The following is a 26,804-nucleotide window of genomic DNA, read 5'->3' as shown; positions in this document are numbered from 1 at the left end:
ACAAACATTGAATAACCTGACAATATTTGAAAATCTCCAACTACCACCACAGTAAGCTAAAAATGTTGCTTGTGTTGTGATGGAGGACTTGGAGGAATTGAACACACTACGCCTGGGTGGGACCCAAACGCGATGTCAACTCGGCCACCGACCGTTCTCCAACTCGTCGTGGAAGGAGATTATAAATAATTGGTTCTTTGTGATAAATCAGGGATTTTTAATACTCCTCGTATTACAATGGTGACTCGATAGTCGACCTAACTAGAAGCTGGCTAATTGAGATCTGAGACACTAAGTTTGTTTGGGAGCATTCTAACTGGCCCTGGCGACTACTGGCTACTGGCTACTAGCTGCCATCTTACGGACTTCCACGCAAGCTCTATGCACTGCCCTCTATGAGTGCATCTGTGAAGCTCTTACTTCCCAACAGTTTTGAAACATGTAGATTATTATTGATTAAAAGTGATGTATGCAAAGTATTTCATTTTCATATAATTAAAATGACGCCACAAAGTCGGGGTTTAGGATAACAGGGGCCTAATGACAAAAACTAGTGTTTTGAGTTAAGATTGGTTTCAGTAATGCAATAATCATATTTATTAGTGACACGAATCTCTATCTAGTACATACAGCCGTTTAATATACAGTTGGTCATATCAGTCGGGCGTACAGGTGGGCATACGGACATTATGAGCATTCCAATCTTTATTTGCATTTATCTCAAAACTATGTTTTTTGAGATAGGCCCATGTGATCCTAAACCGCCGAAGTAATATTGCAATATTGAAATTTTTTAATGTTTATTGTTTTACCGGGTGTCGAGCTGTCTTTCACTCCCTCCTTCTACTCAGTAAACTTAGTTTTGTAACTTTTAGGTAGGTACAGACGATGACTCGATTATTTCGATAAGTTCATTCAATTAGCTAATTCATTTCATATTTCATACAAATTAATCACACTCAATTGGTCACCATGAAACACGCAGCCGCCTAGTATGGTGATTCATTATATCTACTTTATGTAAATTTCATAATAATGTAACATGTATTAAATAAATAAATAAAATAAATAAATAAATAGACAAGTAGTGCTTTTCAAAACGTCAGTTCCTAAAAGAGAACTATGGTTTTACAACTAAAAAATACAAAAGTAACTATAAATAAGACTATTTTAAATTTGTTTAGAGATAGAAAGGTTTAATATGCCAACGGGAAAATCAAAAATTCTCCCCCGAAGTTATTGTAGCTTTAAAATACTTGTTATTAATATGAAATATATTTCCTGCTTTGATGAATGTAAGGTAAAAGTACCACATTTTAGGTAAAGTGTATGAATTTAAAGTAAAAGTATCACTTTTAAAATATATTTTATGAATGTAAAGTAAAGGTACCACATTTGAGGTATATTTTATGAATGTAAATGTAAAGGTAAAAAATATGAGGTATATTTTATGAATGTGAAGTAAAAGTACCACATTTAAGGTATGTTTTATGAATTTAAAGTAAAAGTAACACATTTAAGTTATATTTTATGAATGTAAAATAAAAGCACCACATTAGAGGTATATTTTATGAATTTAAAGTAAAATTACCACATTTGAGGTAAATTTTATGAATGAAAAGTAAAAGTACCACATTTCAGGCATATTTTATGCCCCTAATCGGTAAGACAAAACAATCAAAATTTTCCGAAAATTTTCTTGTCTCGAAGAAAATATTAAATGGTTTCTTTATTCACATATTCATTTACATTATTTATAAAATGTACTAAAAAGCAGTGCTGTAGGTATGCCCGATATAAACAGATTTTCATTTTTTAAATATTGTAAACCAAAGAAAAATTGCAATTTTATAGGTTACATGGTACAAAGTAATATAAAAGTAACACCTTTAGCTACCGAAGCAACGCCCTTTTGCACATGCGGAGATTTAAACACTTACACCAAATAAATCAGCTCAACAGGAACAAGTAAAATATATAAGAGTCAGCTTAAAATGCAATATTGATGAACTAAATATATATTATTAACAACATCGGAGTAAATGTTTCCCAAATTTTGAATTTGTTTTATACAAGACTCGAAATATCCAAAAACAATACATTTAAATTTAAAAAATATTATTCCATTATTTAACATTTTTTTTCCTAGAGTTATTTCCAATATTAGTAGTGCCTTTTTTACTAATTTACTCTTTATATTTTAAGCATTTCAATTTTGTTATTTGTTTCAGAAAAAAGCACAAAAGGCATAACAAAAAATAATAAACGAACATTACCAGTGGAAGAGCAAAACTAAAAAGAAAAATATATCAAATACTAACATAAAATAGTGCCAACGGACGATTTAAAAAAAGTTTTCAGGTGTTTTACAAACTATTTTGAGTGATAATACTCGTACATGTGTTAAAGTGATAAAATGTGTTAAAAATAAGTTAAAAAAAAAATAGTGATTTAAATTCGTGTTACGTCAACTTAATTGAAAACTTTCTTCGAAATGTAAAAACTTTTAAATTGTAAACTTTCATTGAGCAATTTAATAAGGGGCAAAAATATGGCTTTTTCTTTTGAAAATTGTGGAGGTTGTTTTAGGGGTGTTTCCGCAAGGGGCGGGTGGATGGTGATCGGTATCCTGATGATGAACTACCTCGCGGTGTCTGCAACGTCCTGCAGAGACGAGAAGGAAGTGAAGTCCTGCGAGTCTTTGTGCGATGCGAGTGGAAAATGCGAGATCAGAGCAGCTGTTATTCTATCTAAGAATACATCCACGAAGGCTTCACTGTCAACTGTAAGTATTCAATTGTTTTGTTGTTGTTGATATTCTTATCATACTCTTTAAGAATATTATTTTAAAGAGTGTCAACATTTTTTTACGTTAATTAATCTAATGCTGAATTCGATGGACTCAAAATACAACTGGAATATTTCACAAGAACCACGGATTGAGTAGAAACTTGTGGTTTAGCGAAATAGTGAAATTGCTATATAATTAACATTTAAACCAAAAAGATTCTCAGTAATGATAAAAACTTCGAGAACACTTAAAATACTTAAAAACCTGGGCATTTCGTCATTGGTGTTTTAGTAAGTAAGTAAGTACCTTCTAATTTCTCTATTTAATACCGTGTTTAGTTTAACAAATATATCCGAAATTAGCCTGGCGTTTTTTTGATAATTCTTTAAAAAATGGTGTTGTACTTATTTATTAGAAAACTCTTAAAGCATTCAGATAGTTTATTTAAACTTAAATATTTATTACTTTTTTTAATTTTTATTTTTTTTAATGTTTTTAAAATGCTTTTAGGCGATTAATTATGCAAAATATAGAAATTATTTGAAGGGCAAATGATTTTGATTGCAAAGCAGAAAATATAGAAAGTATTTGAACGGAAAATGATTTAGATTGTACAGCAGAAAAACCGTTAGAGGTAAACACTTGAATTGTGTTCTGTCGTAAAGGAGAATTTTCACTTTGAAATTTCAATGTCTATTTTCAGTTTGCAACATTAATAGAGGGGCTTTGAAATATCCACGTATCTGTCTAAAAAGAAAAATATGAAATTAACCGATAGAAGATTATAGAAAATCTGGCAGTAAGTAAGCTGGGTACTACTAGGATTTATTAAAAGGGAAATTGAATAGTTTTGGAATGTAAAGATTAGGTTTATTTGCTGAGAGATATTAATATTTAAGGTGTTATTATTTTGCCAGTCTAAAGTTCTAGGAAGGACAACAATGTTAAAAAAGGTACTGTCGATATACTTTACGTTTGTTTTGTCTCTGCCAAAGATATTAGAAGAACCTGCAAATATTAGTTTTACTAAGAAATAAAATATGTATTTTCTTGGGAACTGTTAATTAAATATGTGATTATTTTCTGCAGTATGAGCTTCAAAACGTAAAAATAATGTTAAGATAAGGAAAATAACACCAGGGATATATTATTATAAACAATAATTAGTTGCCTGAAATATCCGTACAAATTGAAAATATCTCCAGAGTAAAAATAAATGCTGCTGACGGGAATTGAACCAGCACCTTCTGATGTCCGGTCAGGTGCTCTGTACCACTGAGCTCGTCGGCTTATTTCCAACACGCCAAATAATTCAATATGTACTAGTACTTAAATCAACAATTACTGCTTATTATATTTTTTCACCTGTAAACAACTGACTTTATTTTTGTAGGAAAGGCTTTGTTAGTGCTAAGTTTCCCACTAGATGGCGTCGAGACATATTTTATCTACATTTGTTGGTGATATATTTTTACGTGTCCAATATTATTCTTTTTTTTTAATGATAAACTAATGTTTGTAAGATAATGTTTTTTATGCATAGAATAAAGGATTACAAACCTTGTCTCATAAAAATTATTTATCATTAAAAAATTGAAAAAAACACCGATTATGTAACAGTTTTGATTCAAATGATACAATATAAAATTGTCGCTTTTATTTATCTCTTGCATTCAGTGGACAATAAGATATTGGGAAAATTTAGAAAACAAACTTTTTTTTTGACAGTTAAAAAAAACAGTCGAGTTTCTTGGGGTAGAAAATAAAATCATTTCTCCTGCCACATTTCTAAAATCATTTCTTTACTAGAATCAAAGAAATCTGTTTTACCACTTTTTGATAAGTGGAAACTATTTGTTGGGCTAGTTTTTTTCGTATTTCCATTTGCAGTATTGTTCAGATATCTTAGACAGTTAAGATCTATTTTTGTTTTATTGAACAGTTAAATTGTGAAATAAACCCATAAGCCTTTACTGTATAGTATTTGTTTTATCACTGTAAATGGCTTGAATTTTGAAGAATACTTGTACTACTTATGAATAATTTTAATGACTTTTAAGAAGCCTAAGAAGTTATATTTCACAAAAATGGCGTTACATTAAATAATATTATTATGTCAAGCAATGGCCAAAGGAATGGGAATTTTTACCGTAAAATAGACCTTTTTCCTTTGTTCGGCTCGGTGATTAGGACAGCCTAAAGTGTTGAGAGTTTAGTTGGTAGTTTCAGTCAGTTAGTCGTCCCACCCCCAACACGTGGAAAGTGCATTTGGTTGATTAACGAGATGGTCCATTTGAGGATCACAAAATGCTAAAATGTAATTCCTGAGTGGCAGTTACATTATGGTAAAGAGTTAGCAACCCCATATTTCCCCAAGCCCTTGGCATTAAATCTCTGCCACTGAAATATCCTAGATGATAATATATGATGTCGTGAAAACGATATCCGGTCGTACGTTAACGGCATTGAATACAAGCGATCCAAATTCAGTCAATATTTAGAGATGGATTTAGATGACTTTACCTCCCGGATGCACGTTTAAATTTGTTATGCCGATTTTTCCGTGAAGTCTTCACGCGATACTCGTATTTAACGCTATGCGTAGGTGCGTTCTGAACTGTGCACATTCAAAATTATTACCATTATTTTAAATCTAGTAAGGAAATAATGCAATTTCTAAAATGAAAAAAAGGTGGAGACCGTTACAACATAACGAAATATGACTTCACTTATCAAGAGTACCCCTATATATTTTAAACAAAATAAATATTTCAAATATAGAATTAAAATAATTTACTAGTAGTAAAAATATTATTTTAAAGGTAGGTACTTTATCCCTTATCTGAAATCTTGATACATCATAATTAGTTTTTGAAATGGTAATTAAATAATTTTATTTTAAAATATTTTAAGAAAAAAGTTTATTCAAAAATTTACAGAAAATATAATAATTATTTCAAATATTTTTATACTTAAGAACATAATTAAGCTAGGCTTGTGTGTATGGAGGATGTGTAATTTTGTTCGTTATTTTTTTTTATATATATATAGTAGTGTTTTTAAACGTGATGTTTAAAATCTTTATTATTATTTATATTTCGGATACTTTCTAGTAATAAATTAAAAAATACATATATTCCAAGATATATTATAAGTATAAGTTATACTATAGGAAGGTAAATTATCGCTTGTCTGAATTCTTAATACATCATAATCAGTACTTTTACACATTTGTCTTGATGATGGACACTGCAAAGCTGTCCGAAAAGTTGGCGTAATTAATCACCATAATACTTTTAGCGGTAAAAAGTTACTTTACTCAGTAATTTTAAAAAAATCTATTTGAATTTTGTTTTTGTTTTCTTGAATGCATGAATAAATGAATGAATGAATTGATGAAATGGAATCTTGAAATCGGAAATTAATCAACTTCCCGCCATTTGATCTAAAATCGGCAGATAGTCTTGCTGTCATAATGCTCGTTGTCGATGAAAATGCATTCATTCAACTTTTAGTGACACACACACGAGCACACATGCATTTTTTGAAATTGGATAACTTTAAATTAAAAAAAAATTACATCAGTTAATAGCAATAAACGATGTAAATGTCAGATCTATCCAATTGGATTTTGGCTTAGGAGTTAGCGGTATTGTCTCCAGTCCCTTGGGAGGAAGGTTCAGTCTTCAGTCAAACCAAAAAAATGAATATATTAAAATACATCTATATTAATTTTTTATAAAAAAATAGATTGTATTATAGTGGAAAAGTTGTTTTTTACGGGTTATTTTTTTATTGAGAGAGAAATCAGTATGTAATGGTGAATGTCTCCTGTTTTTACCTATTTCGCAAAATAAATAAAATATTTTAATTTGGGACGGAGACTAAGGACTGAAGGCGAATGACAAGCGACCGCAGCCATTGGATGATATCATTTGTCGAGGCCAAATCTCATACTGAATTGAATTTTTGACTTTATCGGATTTTCGGGAAGTCATCTTAATAATTAATATACACACTTATCATACCCACCGAGATTGATGGAGGACGTTGAACGATTATCGTTTATTGCCTTTTAACGACACACTTTATAATGTGAAGGTAATCTACATCATACATAATATACGTCAATCAGCAACTTCAGATTATTCAAATCATCATTGTAGTATGTATATGAAATTTCAGTTTGGAATTATAAGGGCAACAAAGAGCCATAAAGTTCAAGAAACCAAAATACAAACGCGTCAGAACTATGGGTAGATTATACTGAATCCAAAGTCACCATTAAAATTAATATCGCCAATTATTCCACCTACCGAGATACTGCAGCGCCAGTGGCCGTTCGTAGTTCGTCGTGCGTGCGCTAAAAAATGGAGAAGAAACGGCGAAAAAGTTACACTTATCCTCACATCCAAAATATAGAAAAACTTTAATTTAAATGTCACCAATGCATAAATTCCACAAGTCTTAAAATTACTTCAATATAAATATTACGTATGAATATTTTCGTATTTCACTAGAACTGGTTGTCTTTATACTATGTAATTCATAACAGTGTAACGTAGCCGGCCTATCCTATATAATATGTGGATTTCCGCCGAGCTCAGATATACACAACGCAGTACAATATTACGCTAGTGAGGCAGATATATGGCCCGCCTCCGCTGATTTTATGTAGGCGGATGGAAGTGGGGAAGTTACATGGAATCGAAATGACCGGTAGCTGATATGATCGCGCGTGGTTTAGTTTGAGGCGCGCCTCAAAAAACGAACACTCTGAAGTAGAATCGATCATTTACGATTAGCTCTAGGGCTCTAGTGACCGAGTTTGTGTTGTGTCTCCCCAGTTTTCAACCCCGCGAACCGCCATTGCGCAGCGCACCTGAAATGTTCCTGGAGGGTCGAGTCGACTCTTTCATAGCACTTCTCCGCCACCGTGTGGGAATTACACCACGAGAACTACACAGCTAGAAGAAAATACCACAAATTGAATCCTGAGGCCTACTTGGCCTAAACGATTCAAACGGCGAATTAAATACATTCTGGAATAGTAATTTACATTAAAAACCGGTCTATCATAATTTTTCCTAGGGCTCAATTTATTTAAAAAATAAAATAATTATCGTGGTTCAATAAAATCAAATTTTTAAATTACTTCCATCAAAACCCTTTTGAACGGAAACGAAAAGATACGCAAAAAACCTTTGAACTGTGGTATAATTGCTAAAACAACTTGTTAAAAATCCATAGAGTTTTGCTTTAAAAAAAATCTTTGGAAAAGGTGAAAGCGTAATCGAAATAAATACCTTTTAATGGAATTAAAGGGCGTTTAAAAAAAAGCAATATCAGCATTACGTAGCGTAGCAATAAACATTAAATTCAAACATCAGAGAAAGATTTAGAGTTTCAAGGGAAATTTTTTAAGCCGAAAATTAGTACGGTAGATTTTTTTCTTCTAAATATGACTCTAGACAGCGAGGAAATGTGACAAGGGACAACTGGCAACGGTACAACGGGACAAAAGGATAAAGTAACCATAAACGGGACATATGGCCACGTTCTTTAAATGTACACTAAAATATTAAAGACAAATTTTAAACTGAACTTATACGTGGTCCATCGCATAGAGGATTAGTAATTTGACAGTATTTGGTGGTACCGAGGTGTTGTGTAGAAACACCCCGGTACTGAGACAGAGTATATCTCCTAACTTGACGTTTTCCTTGCAGGTGATGCCCGTACTAGATCTCGCAGAAATTGAGATAAGGAGGCTACAGCTGATTCCGGACCATTTTGAGATAAAGTGGATTCCCAAGGACGACCATTGCGATGCTTCCTACGCGCTCATATCCGCTATTGACAGTTATGCTGATGATTGCGTCCATGTCTTTTTGGGTCCAGTCTGCGAATACGCTCTGGGTAAGAAACTTACACAAGAAAGATTTTTTAAAATTATATCTATATTTATTTATTAAAAAACAAACGGCACAACATGTGCCATTAACATAGGTATAAAGTTACAACTACAAAGTATAAAGTGTAAGAAAATATAAAAATACAAAAGGTAAGAGAAAAAAAAAAAAAATTATTTATTAAACTAACATAATTAATTATTTTCCATTGATGCCAATCTGTACAAACACATAAATAACTGTTATTATCAAATTCTACGTGACTTAAGTATCGTAGCTATCTGTTTGTTGTCAGGATAACCACTTATTTTTTATGGATCAAGAAAAGACAAAAAAAAAATTCTAAGAAAATCAATAATCTCAACACAGTGACTATTCAACACACCTTTAAAATATGATATAAAGTCATTAAAAATGATGAATTTTTATTTTTTACCTAACCTAACCTATCCTAACCTAACCTAACCTAAACTAACCTACTTAACACAGTTAAAAAAGTTTTTGTTTCATCACTTTCCATGAATTTATATAACTTTTTAAAGATATGATGAATTATCATTTTGATGATTTATCAGGTCACCAATTAAAATACCTGGATCAAAATAAGACATACACAAGGCTTCACAAACATTATTGTCATATCAAACAAATACACTTTGCATATGCATGAATTAAGAGTTTGCATCGACTTTGTGGGTTTCATTTATGCATTGCATATTAAAATAATATAAAAAAATACAACATATAATATAAATAAAATTGAATCTAATCAGAAAATAAATCATGAAATACATTTCTTATAAATCGCACAATCGATCTTGTAATTAATTATCTTGTAATTATCTTGTTGCAACTCTGTTTTTCAAAATTTGATTCATTGAGTGTACGTAAACAGTTTTGCAGATATTATTGTATAAACTCGTAAACAACTTTACCTTACTGAATGTTCTAAATTATTAGATGGAATTGAATTGAAAATATTTACGTGGCAAGCTCAGTTGTGATTTTTTTTAACGAAAAACATTGTAGACGAATTCGAATCAAAATACTTAGATTGTGTTCAACATAATATAATAACATTCTTTTTGAAGTAGATATCTTTAATTGCAAGTTAAATAAACGTATAATCTCTGTTGAAAATGTATTCTTATCCGAAATAAACCAAAGTACGTATACAATATTGGGTAACTCTTGCAATTTTAAATTAAATGTAGTAGCTGTAATGTGTAATTATTAAATACATAATGTATGAGTAATGAAATCAATAATTAATTTCTCTGGTAAATTTCATATGTACCTACATCTATAAACCTAAAATATTATAAAATGTTGTTTTCGAAATAAAAAAGTTAAGGTGATTTAATCAACTATCATAAAATACAGTTAGTGAATATAGTATGCTTAATTAAGAGGCAAACCTAACAGTGACATACATATAAAAGTACATTTAAATGACACCTGTACCCCAGGAACACAAATATCTTACTCATGCGCATGTCAAGACCTTGAAAAGGTGCAATTAGTCAAATATCTGGGTATTTTAATAGATGACTCTTTGACCTGGAGAGCGCATATTAAAAATACGGCCAAACGAATAAGCAAACTAATTTTCTTCTTGAAAGATATACGCAACATTGTTGATAAGAAAACCATTAAAATTGTAGACTATGCTTTGTGCCATTCAATTATCAGGTATGGCATACGATCCGTTAGCCAAGGCACAAAAAGCTGTTATAAGAGTGATGGATAAAAAACCTTATATGTATCCATCGACACCCTTATTTAAGGAAACAAAATTATTAGATGTAAGACAGATTTATATACATGCACTCATAATGTACTATACAAACAATCCCAAGCTTCATAGTCTTGTTGATCACAGCTACACAACAAGACTAAGATCAGAACAAAGGATGATAGTACCAAAAATGAACACATCGTTTGGACAACGTTTCCATGTATTTCTGGCTCCTAAGGTGTATAATGGGTTCAAGCAGCAATGCAGTAAGATTAAAACAGGCCCTCTTCAAAAGAAAATAACCGTATGGCTCATAGAATGTGGCAGAATTAAATCAGAAAGCTTCCTGAATGAAATTATTGTCTGACTGAAGAAAGACCATTAAGTGATTTCATTCCGACTTTATCCATATTATCGCATATATATTTATTATTTTTGTTTTTGTTTTACCATTTGTATAACGATATATGGACAACATTGTATAATTGTGTTTTTATTTTATTTTATATGTTTTTTATATTTTCTTATGATTTCTTTTTTATATTTTCTTATTTATTTCCACCATAATACGGGCATTTGCCTAGTTTGGGGTATTAATAAAAAAATAAAAAAATAAATTACTTATCTTTTGATACTTTCATCATTGATATCAAAGTATTCATTTGATAATCTATGCAGGTAATATATTACAAATTTTTGTTCTGTATTAGTGGCAGTATTGTTACAATAATATGGAGATATGACTCAAGTTGGTCTACTAGATATATGATAATTTATCAGTGAGACTAGTTCAGGGGAGTATATGAAGTATATGAAGAAAAAATATCCCGGCTACAGTATGTAATAGCGTGATAATAATTAAATCATCTTACATCTACTATCAAAATATGCGGATAGTGATACCTATGCAATGATGCATTGAACACGCGACGCCTGCTTGGAAATCCGACGTTTTGTGCCACTCGATAAACTAACCGACTAGTGGGTCTAGTATAGGTAGTAAAATCAATAACTTTAAATATCGGAAGGATGGGTGTAACCATTGATGATTTTATACCGATTTCTCGAGCACGGTCACGCTGTTGACAGGCAACATATTGATAGTGCAATACATACGAAATCGACATATCCTGGCCACACTGGAGGTATTTTCTATAAATTCACATGTCAGACAGCTACGTAAAGTTGAAAATATTGATACAAAAAAAAATAAAGTGTGTGGCAAGCCTACGCACGACGGAAGTGAAACTTTTAGTATTCTTCTCTCTCTCTTTTCATTTTATTCTTTATTTTTTTCTGTCTATTGACATATTTATAAGTAGCATGTGATAAAAAAATTAAAAGTTATAAAAATATGGGATTCAAACCCGAGTCCTGCATAACGAGTGTCGAACGCTCTGCCTCTAGACTCTAGAGAACCGCGTATACAACGTGTACTCCTCAGTTGACTTGTCCCGCGCAAATTTTCGTTTTCAAACACGGCAAATGAATAATATCACATAACGTCTCGTTAACGCTTTATATAGGGTCAAATCTTAGATATATCGGCAGTGTGAAGTCATATCTGTCGTTTTTCAAAATATTTCCGTATATTTGTCCGTTTTGGAAAAGGTCTATCGTGTTTTAACAGTCTCATACCCGTATGGAGTCTGAATTTGAAAAAATTTCTAAATTTTGAAAAACTCACTTACGGCTGTGTTTTTTACTAAAAAAACTTGTCACGCACGTCTGCGAGGGTAATTAGTTGCGTTATCGGCCTTGATTAGTAATTTTAATGATTCGAAATAAAAATAATTATTCAAAATACCGAGCGACTCTACCGGCTCGATTTGTAAGCTATATTTCGACCAAAATATCATATAGTCAAAATATCTAAAAGTCGCAGCACGAGAGCATTTTATCACTTTTACTCGTATTAAAAAAATCACATAAAGAAAAAAAAAAATTTGTCAAAGCGGGAATCGAACCTCGGTTCTTCACGACGACAGTCGGGCGCTCTGCATCTAGACCGCGAAGCTGAGTTTGGAGAGTGACCTAAACTAGGTATATAATATTAGCTGGGCTCCTATAGCGAAATGATCACGGTTTTTCGTGACGGTCATGAGTCGGTTTTACTCCGGTCCTCGAAAATGCATGACGCGCGTAAAAAAGTTTCACTTCAAAATTTATATACATTAACAGTCAGCATATTTTTCGGACACTAAAAAGAGAATTAATTAGTTCAGTAAGTCTTTAGTCCTATCTAACAACTTTTGTTTCTCCAGGCTGGAACGGAATCGATATATCGCATCAATGAATTAATTTAGTCTATGGAACGTGTACCTGATTTCGTTTAATTCTTAGTGCTTAGTTCAACTCCATTAATTAATAAGCCAGTTATTTTGCATAACGAATGACGTTATCAAAAAAGTTGTCCATATTTGATATGACAGCATATCTGACACCTTCGAGACAGCACTAAAAGTAGCTGCTTTTGTCTACCGACTGTCAGAATTTTATTTTGACCATGCTCGCAAATATCGCTAACTGACAATAGATGGCGAATTTTGTCAGTATCGTAATATTGGGTTAAAAATCATCAATATTGGGTTTTATCAATCTACCGTGCAAGATTACAAGGAAAGGACACGACTGCTCCATAAAATAAATTGCCGCTTGCATGGGCTTTTTTAGGTTCATGAAGGGTTTCTGAGGAATTTTTGGCAAAAGAAATAAAAAAATAAATAATATTAGGTACATAAATAATTCAAAAATATGTTGCTTAAAATGGATTGTGAAATTTTATGATAACTCTGAATGGTGTACTTAGAAGAATTCATAATCTATCTTTCATAAATGGCTAAAAGTAAAGGTAAATATGTATTTTTTCAAAAAATAATTAAATTAGCCCCATCTATAATAGGTTCTTATAAGAACACCCAACAAATATACACATTGTCTAGTAATGTTTAAGCCTTAATTTCCCTATTGCTGTGTTCACGTCTGTTCACGTATACTGTATCTTTTATTTCACGTAAAGCAAATCTGCTTAATAAGGAATTCAGTAATTTCAGTAAAGGACTATTTATTTCCTTTGTAGCAAACCTTTCTAAACCGGCAGGACATACCAGAGTTCCAAAATAGCCTCGCACCCAGGGCATGTTCACGAGGACGGGGACTTACAATTTTGTAGCTGTACATTCTCTTGAGTACAGATACCATGGTTATATTCTCCAGGCATTGTGCGGTATTTTTTCTTTGAAATTATCTCGGAATATACACCGCTTTTATGTTACAATGAGAAGAAACTGTGGCAATTATAGTGCTGTTTGGGTTTGGAATCTGCACTACCCATTTGTCACAAATCCAGGTATTCTGATGGCTAAATTTATAAATGGAGTTATCGAACCCACAAAGGTGTTTTATATAGATTTTCGAGATTTATTTTTCGAGTATTATGCCAGGTTGCAATTCCTTCTTCTTTAGCCATGATTCGGGAAAGTTTGGACAGCGTTAATGGTCCAAAACGCATCGAGCACGCCTAATTACGGAGGTTATTGAAATCCACAAAAACCCCATAAATATTAACTACTTAATAGTTCTTGGTACTCGGCCGATATTAGGCGTCTACACCAAAACAAAACGCATAAAACCACACTTTGATAATCACATCTAATCTTATCATATCTACATACATAAATGCACATTTCACCACAAACTACACATCTGCCCTGACGATGAAAACTGTAACGCAGTCCGAACCGTTGGCTAAATAACGAAGAAGTGAAACACGGCATAATAACCCTAAAATTAGTCACGATAGTAAGTAAGGTAATTCTATGAAGGGGTTCCTAACCCATTTGATGGAAATGGTACACAAATCTATCTTGGCTCCATTTGCCTAAATACATCGTGTTATTTGAATTCCATACTCTCTCTAGTTTTTACTCGGCTCAAGTAATTTTGTCAGCTCTTCATCTATTTACAGCGCCATGTCTTAATTAGGGATCCCCGATATCAATCTTCATACATTTACTAATCATAACATCACCTGACAACTAATTTATCCTTTCAAACGCACTTTTCTCAGTTCATCACGCTCGTAATGGAGTTGTTTGTAGTTTTACTCACTTCCACAAATTTGACTTTTATAATGCCTCATTTAATCTAGTAATGTTCCTATTTTCGTTAATTTCAAGTTAATATTTAATTAATTCTAGCAGACAACAGCACTTTAATTTGAAAATTTGTCGAATTCCGCTGCATACAAAGTGAAAAAACGAAGTGCTTTTTATGTATTTTTGTGCGTGCTTCGAAAAGTAATTAATTTTCCGTTTCGTCAAATTCCGCTGTTAGGAATTAAAAAAAAACCTATTTTGTGCATTTGACTTAAACCCCCGACTTAAATAGTTGTCTCTATTTGATATTTAAGTTGAAAGCAAGTGATAGAGTTAAAGAGACTTTGCATGCAGCTGAAATCGAAGACTTTTTTTTAATATCTGGCAACATTACTAACGTCATTAATTCCAAATTCCATCATAGGTGTGTGCGGATAAATGTCACGCCATTATTTGCCTTTATTTGAAAAGAGTTAAGGAAATAACACAATTTTCAACGTAAATGTTAATTTACTGTTTTTTATGGGTCCTTTGCTAAAAATGAGAGCTAATAGAACCCTTTTACATAATTTAAAGTGGGTGAAAATAATCAGTTTCATCAAATTTAGACTTCTGTTTGTGACATTGAAAAAAATGATTGAAATCGCACCCGACAACCAAAATTCGAGTAATTCTTAATTTAAATTGAAATTTCTTTGCGGAAAATCTGTCTCAAATTAAATTGGGTAGCTACCTACTGAAATAAAAAAAAGGAAACTGTGCTGCTCAACAGTAGGCACAAACAAAATATTAGTATATTTATTTGCCAAAAGAGTTTTAAAGTTCCCATTATGTCCTTGAAAATTTTGCAAGAACTCGCGTGTACCTTTCATTATTCCGAGATGTAAAACTTATCTACCACTCGAAAAGCCTCTCGGAAAAAATAATAATGCTCTCGAATGAGTTTACGCCACGTGTCGACATTCCCCACGTGAATATGATTAAATTCAAAATAATAAGTAACTAGGCGTTGCGAAGACCTGTTTTAACTCCATTTAGCATTTTATTTATATGTAAATTTGTTTTTTTACGTTCCTGTTCCACTTTCAAGGGAGTGGTCATTTTAACCTGATAGGCACGACAAAAAATATTTATAAGCAATAATTAGTCGCCTGAAATATCAATACAAATTGAAAATCTCCCGAGTAAAAATAAATGCCGCCAACAGGAATCCGTGCCTTCTGATGTCCGGTCAGGTGCTCTGAAACTACTGAGTTATGTCGGCTTATTTACAACTCGCCAAATTATTCAATATGTACTAGTACCTCAATTAACAATTACAGCTTATTGAATTTTTCCACCTGTAAACAACCAACTTTATTTTTGTAGGAAAGGCTTCGTTAGTGCTAAATTTCTCACTAGATGGCGTCGAGACATATTATATCTTATTATTGGTGAAATATTTTTGACTTGTCAAATATTATTATTTTTAATTTTTATTATTAGTTTATCATTAAAAAAAAAAAAAAAAAATATATATATATATATATATACATACCTATATATATATTTATCTATATGAAAAAGCCATTCTTGCTTATGTAAGATTAAATACTACTTTTATAAAAAATACATTAGCACATTATCTAGAATCTAGATGGTAAAATTTCTTCGGATAAATTATATAATTATTTCGTATTTGAAATATAAAAAAAGGTTACGTGAAGTATGTGGTTTATAATTAATATAAGGATAGTTATTTAAGTACCTACTTACAAATCTTATGATATCAGAGAAAATTTTAGATTTAGATTTATAACACGAGAAAATTACAAACATACTTTTTTGGACGCGAAGTCTTACATACTGTTCACAGAAAGTAATTAAGTAACGAGTGTCGACTAATAATATAGTGTATAATATTGTTATTGGAATGTAATTCTGTAATTGTACATGTCATATAAAATAAATCAGACAAGTGATGTTGGGAATGGGAAGGTGATAAAAGCAGTATACGTCTGACTTCGTTATGCGTTTCTGGCTTCCAACGATGACCGTTTTCCTGGAAATAGGTCATCTCGATTTCTAGTTTTATTCCGACACGAGTAACCACAACTTCCAGGATTTCTATGGTATTGAGGCCATCCCACACTTGGTGATCGCGAAATCATTCACTAAGGATTAGGTAAGGTTCAATGGTTGTACATGTACACTGTGTTTCAGGGTGGTACGGTAAATCTCGAGGGGGCGATTGATTATAGATGAAAATCCAAGGAAATATGATTATTTATCAATGGTGATGTATTTTCGATTCTCTTATGGCTGATTTTTCAGTAAAATAATCATTATGTTAATGAGGTTTACGGCATTTAGTTTTGATGTAGCCGTCAATACCGGATACAAATAAATTATTTAAAAAATTTGTTTAAGGAATTTTGAACAAAACAGTTGTGTTTTCGTTCGATAAATTAAGTTTTCGTATAACCGATCTAAACATCACCCACTACAAATGGACAGCTATTGAATGGCCAAACGTTTATTTAACCGACCGTATCCTAATTGGTTATGAAAATACCTATGAATTATTTCTTTTGACACCCGATCATATGCATTGCATTTAAAATTCTTACACATTTTTTTTCCAATTAACTACTGAGAATTTTCACAGATATTTTTAAATCACTGTGATAAATAATTTACACTAAAAGTATATACATAATTTACACTATAAATGTTGAAAAGTTTTCGTTGCCACTGGGAAATGTCATAAATTATTTAATGGGGTATCTTTACTTTTGCCGCATAATTAATTAAACAAATGAATACAGATTTCTTATTAAGTCCAATTACAAACAGAATTTTTTTACCAACGTTTTTTGTCACTATGGATTTGTTTGCTAATTTGTGTACACTGACACCCTCTCTGCTCCCGTTAAAGCCAACGAATAAGCAATTCCGGGAACGATTTGTGTGACAAACCAAAAAATTGAGTGGGCATAGCGCTTGGGTCTCACCCGAGCGTCGCGTGTTCGATGCCTCGGCTGGCTAAGTCCTCCATCACAACACAAGCAACATTTTCGGCTTTCTGTGGTGGTAGTAGGAGATTTTCAAACATTGTTGGGTTATTCGTAACCTGGGAATGTTTGTCTTTCTTTAAAAAAAAAAAAAAATATATTGGAAAAAGATTTTTCAACGCACAGTGATTTGTAAATATGGTTACATGATAAATCAACACAGTGACAATTCAACACACGTTTTAAAAAGTAATATAAAATTATTAGAAAAGATGAAAAAAAATTAAACCTAACCTAACCTACTTAACCCAGTTTTTTTTCAAAATTTTTCTTTTATCACTTTCTATGGCTTATATAACTTTTTAAAGATGCGATGAATTATCATTTTGATGAGTTATCCGGTCACCGTAAATATAAACTACGTCATACGATTACTGTGTAGTAATGTCTGGCCATTTAATAAATAAAGATTCGAAATTTTAAAATTGGAAATTCATATGTCATACGGCATATATTCTGGTCTAGTAATGTGTAATTACTATCACCTAAGAAATTCTAAAAATATAGTACTATAGGTTTCATATGTCTTATACTGATTTATAAATGTGGAAAATCTAACTATACAATTGTAAATGATCTCCAAAATTTTATTTATTTATTAATCTTAAGTAAGCTCACATCTTCGTGTGTGCTAATAGTTTTATAAACATATAAACATGTACATTGTTTGGCAAACATAATCTTTCTTTAAATATTTCAATAAAGTCACAAAAAAAGAAACATTAATAATTGAGATAGATATTTTCTTAATTCATTTTTGAACTTATTATTAATATTTTCTATCACAGCAATTTCCTTCGGGATTTTGTTATAGAGTTGAACGGCCTGGTACATCAGAGATTTTTGGGTGCTTGTTTTTTTTCTTGTTGGCATTCTAATTTGCTTAGAATTTCTCGTCCCGTGTCCGTGTATCTCGTTATTGTAATTTATTTTTCTTTCAGTTCCTTGGACATCATCCCTATGTTAATTTTATGTATAAAAATAAGTACATTCAAATACACAGTTTGCTTCACCGTCAAAATATTCAGCTCCTTTAACATGTCTCTTATCCGTGTGTATATGTTGCGCCTAAGTATTATTCGGAAAATGCCCTAGAAAGAATCTCAGACTTGTGATGTCCCGAAAGAAACCATTCATCTGTTCTGAATGCAATTACTAATGTTGAAACAATCCTGTCACTTCGAATGCAATGAACAATGTTCTCAAAATTTGTTTTGATAGCATCGCCATTCCATTGTAAGAATATTATGAACTAAATACACAATTTGGCTGTCCTGAAACGGGAATCCTTCCTAGTTGGACAGACAAAGGTTCATTTTGTTTTGTAATTTATAAATACATAAAAATAAATCAATAAATAAATATAATCTTATTAGATTATTCCAATTATCCTATTATTAGACCTTAAGATTTCATTGTGTACTTAATTTAAGTTTCAATGCCGGTGTTAAGGCATAAAGCTAATTGTTATAATAATTTACTTCCTACCTTCCCGTCCTATAACCTTGTCACCAGGGGACGGGAAGTATCTTCAGTACAATTTCTGCAGCACCTCTGATAACAAGTTGTTAGGTTGCAATTCCATGTAAGTGCAATACGCCACAGAGTTTTTTCGTGCTGGCAGAAAGAGGGAACATTGAGGACACCAAGACCAAGGGTAGGAATTTCATTATTCTAGTGGAATCCTCTCATAGTTTCATTCCGTTCCCCTTTCTTTATTTCATACACAAGAAACTCGCGGTCGCAAATATTTCCGGTATATTTCAAGAGCTATCGAAACATCCGGAAAACCGGGCGTTTATTTTATTTTAATATTTATTTACAAAATATATTTATCCATCTTCTGGACAAAGTTCATTCCGTTTCCTGAAATCCTGTTTTAATTTAATAATTTATATTTAATAATTTATGAAAATTCATAAATTTTATAAGTAGGTACTTCATAATAAATATTTCAAACAAGCAGTAAACTGGGTATTTTATTATTTCGAAAAATTATATAATTTCGTCAGAAATTGTATAACATTAAAATATAAATATAAAAAAATATAAAGTTAAAATATTTATTTAATATGATTTAACCTTAACATATTGTTTCAATCAAATTCCAAAACTTGGTATGTTTTTTTAAGAATACTGTTTCGGGCCGCGACCCCACAGAAAACCCTTCACGATCCCATTTGAGGTCCCATGGGATATAGGAATTTAAAAATAAAAAATAATAATTTTGAGGAATGTAGGATTGTGCATTATACTTATAAATAGTCTGAAAGTTCTACTAATTACATATTTACTGTATATTTATGTAAAAAGTGATTGCAATAAAATTTGCAATAAATAATATATCTACCAGTACATTCATCAATCACATACATTTATTATGTCAGTTGCGATGCAGAATCGTGTTGAAAATACTTATTCTTAACATGAATTCATTGAGGTTTGACTGAAACATGTCAATATCGAGGAACGCTCATTGGTAGGTTGGTCTTCCCTCTTGGAAAAATTAAGAGCCTGTGCTGCCTAGCTCTGGTGAAGTTATCGGGAATATAAAACCTATTACGCTCCAGAACATCAGGATTGTAAATGTGTCCGCGGAGCAACTTATGTGCCACAAACACAATTGAAAATTTTCTCCTAACGTCTAGAAGATAGTCTTTTCACTTCAGCGAGAAGCAGTCATACTAGAGTAGTAGTGAAAGGCCAACATTCTGATTTGAAAATATGCTTGTAATGTTATTGGTTTAAATAATTAATAGTATATATAGTCTGTCCCATTGTTAAATTTTCATAAATCTCTAGTCTGGAGCCCCAAAATACTTGAAACCGTGATTATGTGCAGAAACGGAAGGTCCGTTTAATAGATTTCCCTATCATAACAAACAGATTGCAATCTTTAGAGCACTAGCATCATGTAGGGATGCTGTCCTGCTCCGAGGAACTAGTGTCATCGATCCCTTCGGCGCCAGTGCACAGTCGGGATCTGAATTTGTCATGTGAGAACGGATCGTTTTCATGATCCATTCTTGAGTTCCACAGTTCGGGTGTGGAAACATTTACCAGCCTCTGTGATTCCTATTTCCTGCAACATATCCAAATATGACACAGGACCCGAGGGAATTTTTTATTGTTGAAAGCCAGGTACTTCTCTCACAACATATCCAATCTGCCAATGCCAATGGTTGCGAACAGATGGGATTCTTGTGCGATGTTTACAAAAAAACACGTGAACTCTATAGTCTTTAATTATTGAAGATGATATTAGCGATTACTAAACAAAAATTTGAAACAGAAAAATCAGTGCCCCGGCAAGACAAGGGTCCTGGGTTCGAGTCCTAGATGTGACCGTATCTTTTTCTGTTTAAAATTTTCGTTTAAGAATCGCTAATATTGTCTTCAATAATTAAATATTACAATTTGAGATTTTACTCATTAAGTTATTACAAAAATAAAATATCTATTACTCTTGTTCAATGACTGCTTTTGACTAGAAGACTACAAATGGAACACATTGATGGAATTTTTTTCTCATAAATGTTGACATTTACTCTTATTAATTGTTTATTTTTTACCTAATCCAAATACGTATCATTGAGACTAAAATCATTGCGAAGGCTTCGTCATAACGTACCAACACTAATTTAAGTAGAAAAGAAACACAATTGACTCATGCGCGAGTGCTTTCTTTGGCGGCATTATTTTTCCCTAAAGGTTGAGAAAAAAATCCCCCGTCAAAGGGATAGCAAGGAAAATGCGGACAGAAAGATAAAACTCCTAAATTATTTTCTGAACTGAAAGGAGAAATTGGACAGAGGGAATAAACAATATTCTCCAGTTGTTTTAGTTCTTGACCCCTCTTGTTCAGAAAGCAATCAAAATGGATAAAAGCATTTTTTCACTGAGAAACAAAAAGGTTAACATGTTTATTGTTTGGTTAGCCACTTAATTCTAATTTAGGCAAAGAGCTTCATTGAAAAACCAATTCGTTATAAAATTGATAATAAAAGTGAGAATTCGACGCAATGCTTCTCATTTCTAAACATAAGTTTTTTGTAGAATCTATTATTTATATCATAATTAATATAATAATCAATTATACTGTACTGATAAAAAATTTAAACCCAAAAGCTCAATATTTAAGCATAATTCTCAATTATCAATAATTATCATTACTTATTACCAATAATCATTTATCAATTTTCAATTATCAGTCACCAATTATGTATTGCCAATTATCGATTATCAATCTACACTTATTGTCAATCACACATTTCTAAATTATCAATTGACAATATTATTGTTAATAACACATCTCTAAATTACCAAAAAAATATGCAAGCATGTCTGTTACTTATAAAAATATCACAACACCCATTATGTTATAAAAATGTTATTAGAAAATGTCGAATGCTTAACAAATTATCAGCTTGTATTTCCCAAGAATCCAAGTCTGTTATTTCAAGAAATGAAATGAAGCGTAAAGATTAATTTAGAGATAATGTATTCCCCCGACTCTCGTAACAAAATCATAAGCACTGCGGTCTAACTCTGGAAGCTGAAAGAAAATAAATATACACATATCGATGTTTCTTCTAATAGCAGCAACATTACTTGTTTGTATTTTTGTAAGGTCTAACAAACTCAATCAGAATAAGAACACCAATATCTGCAACATCCATGAAAATAAAACAAAAAATTTAAATTTATTTACATCATAGTTGTAGATCTCATATTTCAAGTTCAGATTTAACAACACCATCTTGCAACTAATTTTTCTCATATTTTTGGCAGCTGTTTATATGTTCACAACGGTCCAATGAACTGGTGTGTAACCTAGATAGTGTCTCGGATAAACAAATTAGAATTTTATTTATATGGGATATCTATTGATTTTTTATAAAATAAATATTCCGGAACAACTTTTTTTAAGGTTATACCCATCAATATAATATATCATTGAAGAAGAAGATAGTACTAATAAATTTAAACGAAAGTTTAATTTTTACTGAAAATATACTCGACAAGAAAGTTAATAATATTTTAGGTAAATTAGTGAAGAGTGGTTGATAATACTATATTCGGTATATACGTGAGTCGGGCCATGTCAAGAGTCAGAATAATAGAAGAGTATGTATGAATGTGAATGTCCGTCGTATCTGCCTCCCCCTGGTATCCTGAAATAAAGCTCCATAATTTAGGCCCCTTCTAAACAAAACCGTATCCTAGAAAGAGTAAAGGTACAAAAGGGATTTGTTTAACTTACCGTACATGGAATTTGGTCACTATTCAAATAGTAAGTACTTGAAATACACGTATTCCTTTCCACAAGATCCTTTATTAAAATCCACAGAGAACTTTGCTCTCAAACTTTGGTTTTCAGAATAAGATGGAAAAGAGCGTAAATGTGGGTTGGGACACTTTTTGATTAAATAATAACTTGTAATAAGACATCAGTTACGACATAATATTTATTTACCGGAAGTCTGTATTCCAATTTTAGTGGAATTTTTTTTTTACTATACATTTACGAAAAAATATTTTTTTAATATTTAATATTCTTGATTGATTCATTCGGTCTGTTTTAACATTCGGGACATTATTTGAAATTTGACCATGATTTTATGCGAGTTAAAAACGTTGTTTTCCTTGAATCGAAATTGATTAAAAAATTGATTTGTTGGTTTTATTTTTTCTTTACATTCACATAGATTTAAATAAATTTAAGTCAGGACCGAACATACCAAAGGTGACTAACTTCTGACCAGGGCGGGAAATTCCTTAAGGCACGAGGAATCATTTAAATTGTTTTAGGGGTTTGGGCACCGCAGATTTATTCTTATTTTATTAAACACCTACATCCCACTTCACCCCTTTGTTACGTGGAGAAGTAATAATGCCAGTAATTAGCAAAATTTCAAATGTTCAATGAGCAGGTTACAAATTCAACATAGCGTAAAAGAAGTAGCAATCCGGATTCGTTGTGGAGGATATTTACAAAAAGGTAGGCCTATTTCAATATTCAGGTGGCATCCTCCCAGCTGGACCATTATTCTATTTGTTCTAAATATCTTAATATCTTTACCGAAATCAGATTAACCTTGCTGCCCAGATTGCAGTTTTCAAAAGCTATCGAAATAACAGGAATTAAATTTTCGACATCGACCCATGTGTTTTACTTCGTCAGGTCAGATCACACTATTGCAGAGTCTGCCGACAATCATCCTGATTTTTTTGTATTTAAAAAAAAACGTAAGCACTTTAGCAGACTAGTTTTATGAAGCCATTGACTTTGAAACATGTGGATTATTATTAAATAAAAGTGTTTAATTTATAAATAGTTTTAAAAAGCTTACCATGCGTCCGTTTTTGCCACAAATGCAATCTTAGTTTATTAATTTCACAATTATCCATAATTCTTCACCTGTAATAGTTCTGCAGCTTAGTTTTAGATTAGTCTCGTTTTCCAAAATAAAATTAATGAAATTAATACTGCTTAAGAAATTTAATTTTCCAAGAGAAATTTTGTGGAAAAGCGTGAATATTTATTTAAAGTGATTGTGGGAAGGGCATATTTACACTTTACAATTAGTCAAAATATCGTTGGTTCGGCCCTGTTACAAGGCAAGTACAACGAAATAACTTTTAGCGTAGTATGCAGCACCATCATCCATTTCAGTTGACTATGAATTTTGCATTTCGCATGGTGCTAATTGCGCCCTATTAATTATTCCGCTACAAGTCACAATCAAATTATGATGAAAATAAACAGAAACAGCTTGCGTCTACGTTTACAAGATGAGGATTTAATGATGCGTTCAGATGAGGGGGATTTATTGATGCGTTTAGATGAGGAGGATTTATTGATTCGTTTAGATGAGGAGGATTTGTTGATTCGTTTAAATGAGGAGGATTTATTGATTCGTTTAGATGAGGAGGATTTATCGATGCGTTAAGATAAGGAAGATTTATTGATTCGTTTAGATGAGGTGGATTTGTTGATTCGTTTAAATGAGGAGGATTTATTGATTCGTTTAGATGAGGAGGATTTATTGATTCGTTTAAATGAGGAGGATTTATTGATTCGTTTAGATGAGGAGGATTTGTTGATTCGTTTAGATGAGGAGGATTTATTGATGCGTTTAGATAAAGAGGATTTATTGATGCCTTTAGATGCAGAGGATTTATTGGTGCGTTTAGATGCAGAGGATTTATTGATGCGTTTAGATGAATCCGTGCTGTTTCTAGTGTATTAATATTATTAGGTTGCGCGTGGATGATTCTAGTCATAAAAGAAGCTTTTTTACCCTGCCAGTTTTTGATCAATCAGAACATAGGAACATACTATGCAATGAAGATTGTTATAATGTTGTGCTATATACGTCACATTTTCAAACCCATCGATGTTTATTTGCTTTCGTGTTCGAGAGGTAAGGCTCTCGACTAGCAAGCCGAAGGTCGCAAGATCACAGTAATTTTTGTTTGTTGATTTGTGTTATTTCACATTTTAATCATTAAAATAATATAAGGTATATTTGCGATACGGTGTAAGATCACCATTCTGAAACGTTGCTTGAAATGGCTTTAGCCGTGAATGGTGACCAGATCTGAATAGTCAGGTACTTCCTCGCCATCCTCTTCCCCATCTTATTCCTCTCCCCACTACCTTCAGCCACACAACATATGCCAATTGGGGATGTCATAGTCTCACCGGCTCCAGATGGTTGGAAGCAAGTGGGAATCTAGTACGGTATTCATATACAAAATCAGATTCGATTATAAAATACCATTGCGGCCAAAATAATATATTGGATTTGATTTATTTCCATAAACCATGCAAAATCTGCTTTCCAACAGTACACTGATTTGTTTGACAAAGAAGTATCGTTGCTTGCGTATATATATATATATATATATATTAATATACTTTAAATACTTATTTATGGACGGTAAAATTTATCCCCTTATAAAAAAAATACTTAACAAAGCGTTCCATGGGCATAAAATGTCAAAAGCAATTTTCTTTTCTTGCAAATTCCATTCATAAATAAATTACAAAAGTGAACATTTTATAAATCAAAAAGAATGAACAAAACTTGAATTTTGTCGAATTTGTTTAATAAAATTATCTGCTACCTACCCTAACATGGCCTTATTATTTCAAGCTGAAAATGCAAGAACATTAATGTAACGTAAATCGACTTTGTCAAAGCGCGTCTGAACATTGTTGGTGAACATGCTTACCTTTGAACTAAGTTTTTCTGTTCTTGGTTTATTAAACGTCTTTGTGAAAGCTGTTTTACAAAGTCCCTGTCTTTCATAAGATTAAAATTTCATTTAATATGTTTGTTTTTGCATGTAGGATTGTATGTGGAATTGGCAGAGGAAAAATTAAAGTTTTTTGAGATTGTATGAGGCAGACAGGAGTTCCCTTTCGCGCATTTGACATTTATTGTAAATCCACATTGGTATGATTGTATTACAAATAGAGATATCCAAAAAGATGAAGAAGATAAAGATAGTAGGTAATCTTTAGATTACCAGAGCATTTGAAGAACGTAAAGTAAGTAGCAAAATTTTTGACAATGATAGCGATTTTCATGTAGAAAAAGCTTATAATTATTGCGTCTCAATCAACTTTCCATAAGAAATTGATTTAACTAAAACTTGTTCTTTAAAGCTGTACATGTAAAGGTTCCTAGATTACTTATCGTAGTTTATGTATTTCTATGTTTATTTCACAAAGATGTTGAAAACACATTGGTAAAAAATCACTTCCATCTCGTAAAAAAATATTTCTGGAGGCGTTTAAACGAAATCTGTCAATTAAAACTACCCAAAATATTAACATTTTCTTCAGAATCCCTATTATAATACTAAAAATTAAAATACATAATATCCATCTCAGATTTTTTTGCACATTTAACGTCATTTGCGAGGCTAAACTAAACTACCTGAAAATTTTACCATTTACATAAAATACACTAGATTGTTATTAGCTTAGTCATAAATTATTTTTTAAAGTATGAATTGTGCAAAATTACCGCTTGATTATTATTTTTTTCTGCATATTTACAGCGTTCAGTCAATATTATTTCACCAGTTGAACAATTTAACATAATGATAATTTTTTTTTAATAAAAAATAAAACATTTCAATAAATATATCAATATAACTCACTTGGATCTCTCGTGCTGGGGATTTCATTAATATATT

The 26,804-nt window shown here is 31.8% G+C and overlaps 1 protein-coding gene across 1 annotated transcript in view; it reads left to right on the top strand.

The window, feature by feature from the left end:
• Positions 1–2,614: 2,614 nt before the first annotated feature.
• The window catches only part of LOC149417299 (uncharacterized), a 95,398-nt gene continuing 71,208 nt past the window's right edge, over positions 2,615–26,804 (top strand). The window contains exons 1-2 of the mRNA XM_089640573.1: positions 2,615–2,785; positions 8,521–8,710. Of these exons, the coding sequence (XP_089496699.1) occupies positions 2,615–2,785; positions 8,521–8,710 (361 nt within the window). The remainder of the gene's footprint in view (positions 2,786–8,520; positions 8,711–26,804) is intronic.

Source organism: Hesperophylax consimilis, chromosome 15, assembly GCF_061612785.1.
Source record: "Hesperophylax consimilis isolate HC1 chromosome 15, BYU_Hcon_1.0, whole genome shotgun sequence".
Lineage (NCBI taxonomy): Eukaryota > Metazoa > Arthropoda > Insecta > Trichoptera > Limnephilidae > Hesperophylax > Hesperophylax consimilis.
The sequence above is the reverse complement of the archived record's forward strand: the minus strand, read 5'-3'. Positions and strand labels throughout refer to the sequence as shown.